Below are 9,491 nucleotides of genomic sequence, written 5' to 3'. Positions count from 1 at the left end.
CAGACTTGACCTTATCAGTAGTAGCATCTGCCTAGCCATTTGGTGTGTGTGTGTGTGTGTGTGTGTGTTTGTCCGTCCCACAGCCTGCGTGTCCAGTAGAGGGGGGCCCAGGTATTTTAGCTCCATGAGTTACTGGCAGGCTGGGCTTGCATCGCTACTCATCCTCACCCCCTTGTGGAGTCAGGAATAATTTCCTCCTCCAGGGAGGGATCATGACTGCCAGGCAGCCCACAGGAGGAAACCCTGCCCGGGCTTCAGCCCTTGCCAGTCGTTTTCTATCAGATCTCTGATTGGCTTTTTACCTTCCTTCGTCACAATCACTTCCTGGTCACGCTGCGAAAGCCCTGCTGTTTCTGCTTCCCACGGACGGGACTACGCGTCCCGTGCGGCTCTGCGGTAGCGGAAGCGGAAGCGAGTACGGAGGTACCAGCTGGTCTCCGTAGGGGGGGGTAGGGGGCTCCATGAATGGACGCGGCGGTGGCGGCGGGAGCGGCCTGAGCTGGGCGCCGGGGCCAGGGCCGGGGGCTGCCCCGGGCCCGCGCCGCTGCATGGGGGCGGCTCGCGGGCCCTGAGAGGAAGGGCGGGCCGTGCGCCGGGTTGGGAGGGGCGGGGCCGGGCGGCCGCAGGCCAGAGGCGCGTCGGGCTGGAGCCGGTCACGATGCCCCGAAGGAAGCAAAGCCACCCGCAGCCCGTGAAATGCGAGGGGGTCAAAGGTCAGGGGTCGCAGTGGGGGTGGGGTCAGTAGAGTGGGTTCAGGTCGTGGTGGAGGGGGATTCCTGAGGGATGGAGTGGGCGCTGTGGGCTCCTAGCTTCCCACCGAGGTACTAAGGGAACCCGGGAGGGTCTACAAGTCTGGGCTGTACGGTCCACGAGGTCAGCCCCCGGGGGCGGATGGTGGGCACGGGTCCTGAGAGAAAAGCTAGCAGACTTCTCCCCTCTTCAGTGGATACCGAAGACTCCCTCGATGAAGGACCGGGGGCCCTGGTATTGGAGAGCGACTTGCTGCTAGGCCAGGATCTGGAGTTTGAGGAGGAAGAGGAAGAGGAGGAAGGTGACGGCAACAGCGACCAGCTCATGGGCTTCGAGAGAGACTCTGAAGGTGAGTTTGGGGGACTTCCCTGGAACCCCAGAACTTCAGGAGACGGGTTAGGTTTAGTGCCAGTGAGCAAAACACCGTTTCCTGCCACAGCCAGGGCTGGTTTAGGTTAGATTTGAGCTAGATTTCTTCAGTTGCCTAATTGTCCAATCAGCTCCATCACTTTGTTGAGGTGAAGTTCTGGGGCCTGGTCCAAAGGTGGTATGAATAGCACAGTGGAGGAGGCACTGGTTAAAAGTAAATGTCCTTTTTATAACCTTGTCCCACTCCGTAGCCCATTCCTTATGTGAGTTTACTTCTGAGAGGTTCAGGGAAGGAACTTCAAGCTAGTATTTCATGTTTAATCTCCCCTTCACCTATAGCTTAAGCTCCTTTTGTATTGAGGTTTTAGTCTCTGTCTTTAAGTATCCTTCCACATTTCCTGTCCCCTGTTATCTCAGCACCACCCCATCCTAATTTGCTGCACTGCCTACTCAGTCATGCCCCTTACGAAGGATGTTTTTGTCATTGAGGGAACCCACCTGAATCATCCTTTAGGCTTAAAGGTGGTATTACATGCATTACTTCATTTCTGTTTTCCCCCACTCTTTTTATAATCAGATCCATATTAAAAGAGACCTTACTAATACAGAGCTTAGTAAAGTTTCAGGCCTCTTACTGGTGTATTTTTACTTTCGTATCCTAAGAATCAGTCAATTATATTATTGATTCATTTCAGTCTGTGGTCCATTGTGGTCCTTGATCTTTCCTCATTAAGTGGAACTAGGCACTAGGCTAGTCCAGACACAGCAGTAGACAATTCCTATTTAATTTTCGGGATCACTGAAGGGTAGAGAAAGGTGGGGCCAAGCACATAGGAAGACCATGAGTGAGAAAGGGTGTTTGGAGTCTAGTCCTACCTAATGTTGATGTCTCTTCTCATGTCTGTCTCACCAGGAGACTCTCTGGGGGCCAGGCCTGGGCCTCCCTACGGGCTGAGTGACGACGAGTCTGGGGGTGGTCGGGCACTAAGTGCTGAGAGTGAAGTTGAGGAGCCAGCCAGGGGTCCAGGGGAGGCCAGGGGTGAGAGGCCAGGCCCAGCCTGCCAGCTGTGTGGGGGGCCGACAGGTGAGGGGCCGTGTTGTGGGGCAGGAGGGCCGGGTGGGGGGGCCCCGATGCCCCCACGGCTACTATACTCATGTCGCCTCTGCGCCTTCGTGTCCCACTACTCGAGCCATCTGAAGCGGCACATGCAGACACACAGCGGGGAGAAGCCGTTCCGCTGTGGCCGCTGCCCCTACGCCTCAGCCCAGCTCGTCAACCTGACACGACATACTCGCACCCACACTGGCGAGAAGCCCTACCGCTGTCCCCACTGCCCCTTTGCCTGCAGCAGCCTGGGCAACTTGAGGCGGCATCAGCGCACCCATGCAGGGCCCCCCACTCCTCCCTGCCCGACCTGTGGCTTCCGCTGCTGTGCTCCTCGTCCAACCCGGCCTCCCAGTCCCACAGAGCAGGAGGGGACAGTGCCCCGGCGACCTGAAGGTAAAATGCTAGGGGCCAAAGAACCTGGGACACGGGTGGGTGGCCCTAGGGGTACTTGGATTCACCAGGTCTCATTGTTCCCACAGATGCTCTGCTGCTTCCAGATTTGAGCCTCCACGTGCCGCCAGGTGGTGCCAGTTTCCTGCCGGACTGTGGACAGCTGCGGGGTGATGGGGAGGGCCTTTGTGGGACTGGATCAGAACCACTGCCAGAGCTGCTGTTCCCTTGGACCTGCCGAAACTGTGGACAAGAGCTGGAGGAGGGCGAGGGTAGTCGGCTGGGAGCTGCCATGTGTGGGCGTTGCATGCGAGGAGAGGCTGGAGGTGCCAGTGGGGGGCCTCAGGGCCCTAGTGACAAGGGCTTTGCCTGTAGCCTCTGCCCCTTTGCCACTCACTATCCCAATCATCTGGCCCGGCACATGAAGACCCACAGTGGTGAGAAGCCCTTCCGTTGTGCCCGCTGTCCCTATGCCTCTGCTCATCTGGATAACCTGAAGCGACACCAGCGCGTCCACACGGGAGAGAAGCCGTACAAGTGCCCCCTCTGCCCCTATGCCTGTGGCAACCTGGCCAACCTCAAGCGTCATGGTCGCATCCACTCTGGGGACAAACCTTTTCGGTGTAGTCTTTGCAACTACAGCTGCAACCAGAGCATGAACCTCAAACGCCACATGCTGCGGCATACAGGCGAGAAACCCTTCCGCTGTGCCACCTGCGCCTACACCACGGGCCACTGGGACAACTACAAACGCCACCAGAAGGTGCACGGGCATGGTGGCACAGGAGGACCTGGCCTCTCTGCCTCTGAGGGCTGGGCCCCACCTCATAGCCCCACTTCCGTTTTGAGCTCTCGGGGTCCAACGGCCCTGAGCACCACTGGTAGCCGGGCTCTCCATACAGACTCACCCTGAACTAGGGCCTTCTCCAGGGCTGTAGGATTAGCCCTGACCCTCCTGTAATGGACCAGAAGCCACCTCTTTCCTCCCCCGCTGGCCAGGGGCTCCAACAGACTAACTTAGGCACTATATGGACCATGGGGCCTTGCCTTGACTGGTGCACTTCATGAGCTCAGTGAGAAGGGGCCCTGTATTCACCACTGCTCCCAGGGGCTGTGGAGAAACTGGCTGGGGGACTGCCCAGCCTCCCACCTGTTTATTTAACTTATTTCAGTACTTTATAATAAAGGAAACACTAACAAAGCCATGTCTATGCTGAATTGGCAGTGGCAAGCACAGCTCAGCCTTCCTCTTAGCACAGCAGTCCATGCTATGATGGGGGAAGCAGGGGCAGAGAGGGAACCAGAGATAGGCAGCAATCAGGCTGAGTTTAATGAGGGGAAAGTGGGCCAGACCATACACAGACCTCTGCCCATCCCCTTGGCCCATGGCCCTGAGGAGCCAGAAGCTGCTGGGGGGAACTATGGTTCCTCCCCCAGGCAGGTAACCATGGTCCCATGGACTTTGTGCAAAATACTAACTGCTAATTTGGCATTGAGGGCCAGCTCTGAAAAGGGGATAATCCTTTGTGCAGCCAACCCAAGAGGGAAGGGAAGGTTAGGAGGCCCCTGGCCAAGAGGAGAAAAGGGAAAGGTAAGAAGGAAAAGACCCCTGGGTTTGGGGGATACAGGCACAGGGCAAGTTTTTGAACATTCCTCTGGGGTAGAGGGCAGACATCCTAGCACTGGAGATCACAGATCCTCATCTCCAATGCCCTCGAAGGCGAAATTGCCATGGACATCACTGGCACTGGCATCTGTGCTGGGACTGCCAATTCCCCGCAAGCTCACGGCACTCAGCTTGCTCTGTAACAAAGGCAGGGTGGGGTCAGAGGGCTCAAGCCTCCCTGAAATCCCCCTACACCCACCCACTTCACCATCCCTCATGGGAAACTCACTGAGAGTTTGGCCATGGACTCCCGGCTGGCATCAGGTGATTCCTGGGGAAGAGGCAGAGATGTCAGAAAAAGGCTTCTCATATCCCCAGGATGGGGGCCATGTACTGATACTTAACACTTACAAGCAGTGGTGGGGATTTCACTACTTGCTGGCTGTCTGAGCGTCTCAGGGTGCCCCCCACCCGCCGGCGCAGCATCTGAGGATGGAGATACAAGGCACTGATAAGGGCAGGACCACTCCCTTGGGAATCCCCAGCACTTCCCCCTCCCTCACAGCTGGTTCAAAAGGCAAGGTAGAGCACCACTACTTAGCCACCTGGTCCACACTTGCTACTTACCTTTCTGATACTGCCGCCGGATTTCTTCACCATCAGTTCATCTACCATGGACTGCAAACAGATGCTCATCATGATAGCCTGAGGGTGAAAGGAGAGCTCAGCCTAGAGTTGCCATCCTGAGCCCGGTACCCCTAAGACAAGGACTCCCACTCACATGCAGTCCTGGAAGCCCTAGACTTGGGTATCTAATAGAGGCGGTGCAATGGGGTCCAGAGGCCTGAGGGTGGGCTCACACCTGGGGGCTGGTGATGGTGACCCACTGGAGCCGGTCCTTGCTCATGAGGTATTCAAAAGCCAGTTCCAGGCGCACCTCACCCCGGCCCCGGCCCGGGCTGCTTGTGCCTCCGCTGGGCAATGGCACCTGGGAGAGAAAGAGGGATTAGGCTGAGTTCATTCTGACCAATCTGCCATGCTCTCTGACTCACTGCAGCCCAGCCCATTTCTGAAGTTGAAGGCTTGTCAGACCACCCCGAAGGCTTTTCCCTTCTACCCCAACTCACAGAGGAGGTGACCCGCCAGCACCGCATGCGGGTAACCCGGAAGGAGCCCTCGCGGAGTTGCTGGCCGGGCAGGCGGAGCTGGAGGCTGAGTTCACTGTTGCCTGCGCTCACCACTACTGGACAGTCCTTCTCTGGGAAGTCAGCCACACAGGCATCGAAGCGCAAGTAGCCATAGTGCCGCAGCGTCTGAGCCAGCCGCAGGAACTGAAACCCAGTCACCACGTGGGGTTGGTCAGGAGGGGAAGCAGGGCAGCTCAGAGGAAGCAAGCCCTTGAAGGGAGACAGGCAGAGCTCACCTCCTTCTTGGAGACCTTCTCCTGCAGTGATTTGAGTTGCCGGTGCTGCTCCTTGGTCACCAGGATCCACCCACGCTCAATGTCTGATACCGTCTACAGTGAAGACGGGGGCTCTGAGTCAGAGGTACAAGAAGTGTCTACCTCTATCCAGCCTGACCCCTAACCCCACATTTGAAGAACCTCTTTGCAGTGAGTCCTTGGCCATAACCAGATGTTGTGCCAGGTACCCTGCTAATATTCTAGGAACTTCCCCCATGGAGAAAAGTCATGAAAGTTTTCCTGGCCGAGTGGAAGACCAGAGTTATTTTCAGAGGAAGGGTTCTGAAGCACCTCCAAGCTCACCTGAGCATAAAGCAGGTTCAGGCCAACTCGGTTCTCCATGACATCATCATCATAGGCAGAGTCCCAATAACTGTGAAGCCAAGGGGTGGAAAGGGGTAATGGTAATGGGACTGAGCTGGGTTAAGGCAAGAGGTAGAATGGAAAATAGGGGCAAAACAGGAACAATCTAGAACTATCAGGCTAATGGTGGCACGATGGGAGGAAGCTTGGTACAAACACCCAGTGCTACCCCCTTGTCCAGAGTATTCTGTCTCAATACATGGCCCAAAATTTCAATCTAGCACTTCCCCCTTCTCCATGCCCAGCCCTGACCTCTTTCTTAGCACAATCTTATACTCTTGACTCCGAAGACTGGTAACTGACACATAAGGCAGCTCGAACTCTTGCAACTTCCGTACAACTACAGGTTAAAAATAAAAAAGGAAAATGTCATGAGACTCAAGGGGAGGGAAATCAAGAGGGAAGCCCTGAGGAAATGCCAGGGGGGAGATGGAGGCAAATTCACTACTGGAAGCACAGGGTAGCAGTAAAGTACAGAGAAACTCACAAGAAAAGGCTCCATCCTCTTTTTCTCGAACTAGAAAGAGACTAAAGTATCCGATCAAGTCATCTGGAAGATCCAGCTTTGCAGCCACAGCCTGGGGGTAAAGAAGGAAGTACAGCTCATCATACTGGCTGGTTCCAATCAACCCCCAAACCTGGGACCCTGGGGTGCAGGGGTAGTGCAGAACTAGCACCTCACCTCCAGGACATCTTCAGTCTGATCTGAAGTTAGCACATTAACCAGAACTTTCTGCCCGTTGCTGAGCAGCACTTCCAAGGAGACCTCTTCTGTGGGGACCTGCTGTGTCTCCTGGGAATGGAAGCCACCACTTGGTTAACCCCCGCCCAACTCCCTATGTCTAGGTCCCCCTGGTGTCTTTATTCTCAGCTGCTTAATTACATGTTTCCCTGACTTCACTGGTACAGCAGAAGCCCCATTCCATAAAAAAATGGTGCTAGGATGACTCCTCTGTAGCCACTTCATTAAAGTGACGTGGCCCTCAGGCAGGCCCTTCCCTTAAATCTTGGCCCCACCCCAAGCCTCACCTGTTGAGCTCGACGCAGGAAACTATTGAAGGTCTCGCTGCTCCCAAGCAATGGGTCTTGCCGAACTGCAGGGGCAAGAAAATGATGTTCCAGTAACTGAAGACTCTTCCTTAGCTCCTCCCAGTTATCTTGGTAAGTCCCCCCGGCGCCTCCCCCCCGCCCCCCAATCTCATTCCCTGAGCTGATGGTGGCCTGTCACATTCCAAGCTGGCCCCATCTCATTCACTGTTTGCATAAATTCTTTACCTGCTCCAGCCTTCACTGCCATCTAGTTGATCAGTCTATGGACTAGGGAAATAACGATGATGTCCATCGAAAGCACATCAGATACGAATTAAGTTCTCCCCACCGATCTAAACTGCTTTAAGACTACTCAGTGTCATATTAGCATTTCTCAGAGATGTTAGTGCCCAGGTTGCTTTGCTAGTATTTACAGCATCCTTGCATGCTACTTACTCTTGCTAATGAAGTACAGATCACACAACTAGATCATACATATCTAGAATTTAGGACCTTCTACAGAACCAGCTATCAGGTCTCTCTCCCCATAGTCCTCAACACAGCCAGCCTAAAGTTCCCTCCAACCACTCACCAGCTTGCATGTACTTCTCTAACTGCTCTCTCCTCTGTTCTACCTCAGCAGGTGTCAAAGAGAAGAGCTTCTTTGGGGGAAATGCAGGAAGCACATTGGCCCCATACTCCTTCCGAAGCTATTTAGAGAAAGATACAACCCTTCACATACATAGCAAACAAGAAGAGGCAATCCACACTCAATGTTGTTTTGGGCTCCCTTTCCCTTCCCTCAGTCCCTGCTTCCCAATCTAACTTGGTCATCCAGGAAGCAATTCCTTTGGCGGAAGTAGCATTCAAATAAAGCCGCCCCTCTGTCCTAGATATAAGTTCTTTCCCATCTGTGTACAAGTCAGCCCCTTCGCAAGGTGGGGAGGGTTTGTATGGGACCTAGGGAGCCCCTTGATTACCTAGAGCAAGACTGTGTTCATTAGATCCTCACAGGAAGCAAAGGAAAATTTCCTTTAAAAGGAAAACTTATGTACAGCATTGTGGGACTTATAGGGGCTTCACAGATCAACAAGTCCATTTTTCAGTTGTAGAAACTGAGGCCCAAAGAAATTAGGTAACTTGCTCAGGGTTGCACAACTAGTTACCAGTAGAATCAGGACTCTGTGAAATACAGAGTTCACAATCTGGTGAGAATAGCAAAGAAACATTGCGTCACAGATACATAAAGATAACTGGAACAGTTACACTGAGATGAGCTACAGAACACAGAAGGAAACTGGTTAATGGTTTGTACGAGCAGGGAAAAGAATCTCAAGTTGCAGCTCCGATGACAGAAAAGAATGTGCTTTGGCAGCTGAAAGGGGGGTGGGCGGGAGGTACTTTTTCATGCACAGGCAAAGCTTGAAGTAAGCCAGGGGCAGAGAAGCAGGAAGGAGAAGTGAGTATAGGGAGTAACAGTTAGAGGGCAGGCATTCAGCTTCTTAGGGAGTTCCCCGGAAATGTCAAACGATAAGATAAAGTCACAGGTCCACCCCGTAGCAGTGACTCCAGAGGAACTACAGCCTACAGGAACTCGATGAGGGGAGAAATGGAGACATGGACGACCAGAGAAGGGCCTGAAGCTGCCTCAAGGCAAGGGTGCTAGTCCCACCTGCTCGTGCAGCCCCAGGAGTTGGCTGTAGCGCACCCGACAGTGCAGGACTCCATTCACGTGAATGTTATAGGCCTGAGGACACAAAAGCAGGCAAGCATTTTAGGGTCGCGGTGCGGGTGACCCCCTTGAAGAACCCCGGTCGGAAGTTGCCTGGCACAGCTCCACTTAAGTAACGCGCCGAGACCTTCCGAGGGTTTGTCAGTCTGTTTTCCCCAGGTCCAGGTCCCAAAGCAGAAGGACCGGTCCTGGGAAACTGGGCGCTCGCGTCGCAGTCTCTATCCCCAGGAGGCCAGTGACGCCCACCACAGCAGCCGCGGCCCAACAAAGGACCTACAGGAGCCGGGGCGACCTCTGGACGAATCTGGGACGTGACATAAACTCCCAGCAAGGACGTCGGGAGCCGGCGGCCTGGGGACAGACCCGAAGGCTGCGGCCAGGCCTCGGAGGCCGCTTGGAAAGGGCTCCGGCCCGTTATCCCCGCCCCTGCCCGGCCGGCTCCAGCCGCTCCTCACCACGTAGGCGGAGCCGCCGCTGTCCCCGCTGCGGGACTCGGTTTCAGGAATGGAAAAGTGCATGTTCCCTGCGGCAGGGCCCGGCCAGGCACCCGACTGGGAGGCCGCGGCGGCTTTGCACGCTCGCCTCCGCTGCTCAGCGCGTCCCCGCAGCCTCACTCGCCATTTTGGGGGCGGGGGTCTGAGATCGGATGCGGGAAGGGCGGTGGGACGTCCGCTCGTGGGCG

At 55.2% G+C, this 9,491-nt stretch overlaps 2 protein-coding genes and 1 non-coding gene across 5 annotated transcripts; 1 reads left to right on the top strand and 2 right to left on the bottom strand.

Moving 5' to 3' along the window:
* Positions 1–351: 351 nt before the first annotated feature.
* ZNF513 (zinc finger protein 513) lies at positions 352–3,818 on the top strand. 3 transcript variants are annotated; one of them, XM_028140225.2, is made up of 4 exons: positions 352–423; positions 944–1,099; positions 2,033–2,620; positions 2,707–3,818. In XM_028140225.2, the coding sequence occupies exons 2-4, from the start codon at positions 1,075–1,077 to the stop codon at positions 3,528–3,530; spliced, it is 1,437 nt and encodes a 478-aa protein (XP_027996026.1). In that variant the 5' UTR covers positions 352–423; positions 944–1,074; the 3' UTR covers positions 3,531–3,818. The 3 variants fall into 3 exon arrangements, with proteins under 3 accessions (XP_027996026.1, XP_008160525.1, XP_054584526.1); XM_008162303.3 differs by lacking the exon at positions 352–423 and adding an exon at positions 445–713; XM_054728551.1 differs by lacking the exon at positions 352–423 and adding an exon at positions 775–821.
* A 106-nt stretch (positions 3,819–3,924) lies between these two features.
* SNX17 (sorting nexin 17) lies at positions 3,925–9,466 on the bottom strand. The gene is made up of 15 exons (XM_054728548.1): positions 9,265–9,466; positions 8,750–8,824; positions 7,670–7,787; positions 7,078–7,142; positions 6,731–6,841; positions 6,536–6,626; positions 6,301–6,388; positions 5,989–6,058; positions 5,647–5,739; positions 5,351–5,554; positions 5,086–5,211; positions 4,851–4,928; positions 4,635–4,709; positions 4,513–4,554; positions 3,925–4,420 (listed from the first exon to the last, which is right to left on the bottom strand). Exons 1-15 carry the CDS (start codon positions 9,325–9,327, stop codon positions 4,307–4,309), a joined length of 1,413 nt encoding a protein of 470 aa, XP_054584523.1. The 5' UTR covers positions 9,328–9,466; the 3' UTR covers positions 3,925–4,306.
* MIR9313 (microRNA mir-9313) lies at positions 6,614–6,695 on the bottom strand. The gene has a single exon (NR_129058.2). It is a non-coding gene; the product is annotated as a microRNA mir-9313 (primary transcript).
* Positions 9,467–9,491: the final 25 nt, after the last annotated feature.

This window comes from Eptesicus fuscus, chromosome 16 (genome assembly GCF_027574615.1).
Source record: "Eptesicus fuscus isolate TK198812 chromosome 16, DD_ASM_mEF_20220401, whole genome shotgun sequence".
Lineage (NCBI taxonomy): Eukaryota > Metazoa > Chordata > Mammalia > Chiroptera > Vespertilionidae > Eptesicus > Eptesicus fuscus.
This window is presented reverse-complemented; position numbering and strand designations above follow the sequence as displayed.

Bases quoted from the DNA above. Each gene is read 5' to 3' on its own strand.
- ZNF513 (XM_008162303.3), top strand. From the start codon at position 659: ATGCCCCGAAGGAAGCAAAGCCACCCGCAGCCCGTGAAATGCGAGGGG. The intron at 714-943 runs GTCAGGGGTCGC...TCCCCTCTTCAG, and splicing joins GAAATGCGAGGGGGTCAAAG to TGGATACCGAAGACTCCCTC. The intron at 2,621-2,706 runs GTAAAATGCTAG...TTGTTCCCACAG, and splicing joins AGTGCCCCGGCGACCTGAAG to ATGCTCTGCTGCTTCCAGAT.
- SNX17 (XM_054728548.1), bottom strand. From the start codon at position 9,327: ATGCACTTTTCCATTCCTGAAACCGAGTCCCGCAGCGGGGACAGCGGC. The intron at 6,059-6,300 runs GTCAGGGCTGGG...TTGGCTTCACAG, and splicing joins AAGATTGTGCTAAGAAAGAG to TTATTGGGACTCTGCCTATG. The intron at 4,710-4,850 runs GTAAGTAGCAAG...CTCCATCCTCAG, and splicing joins CCGGCGGCAGTATCAGAAAG to ATGCTGCGCCGGCGGGTGGG.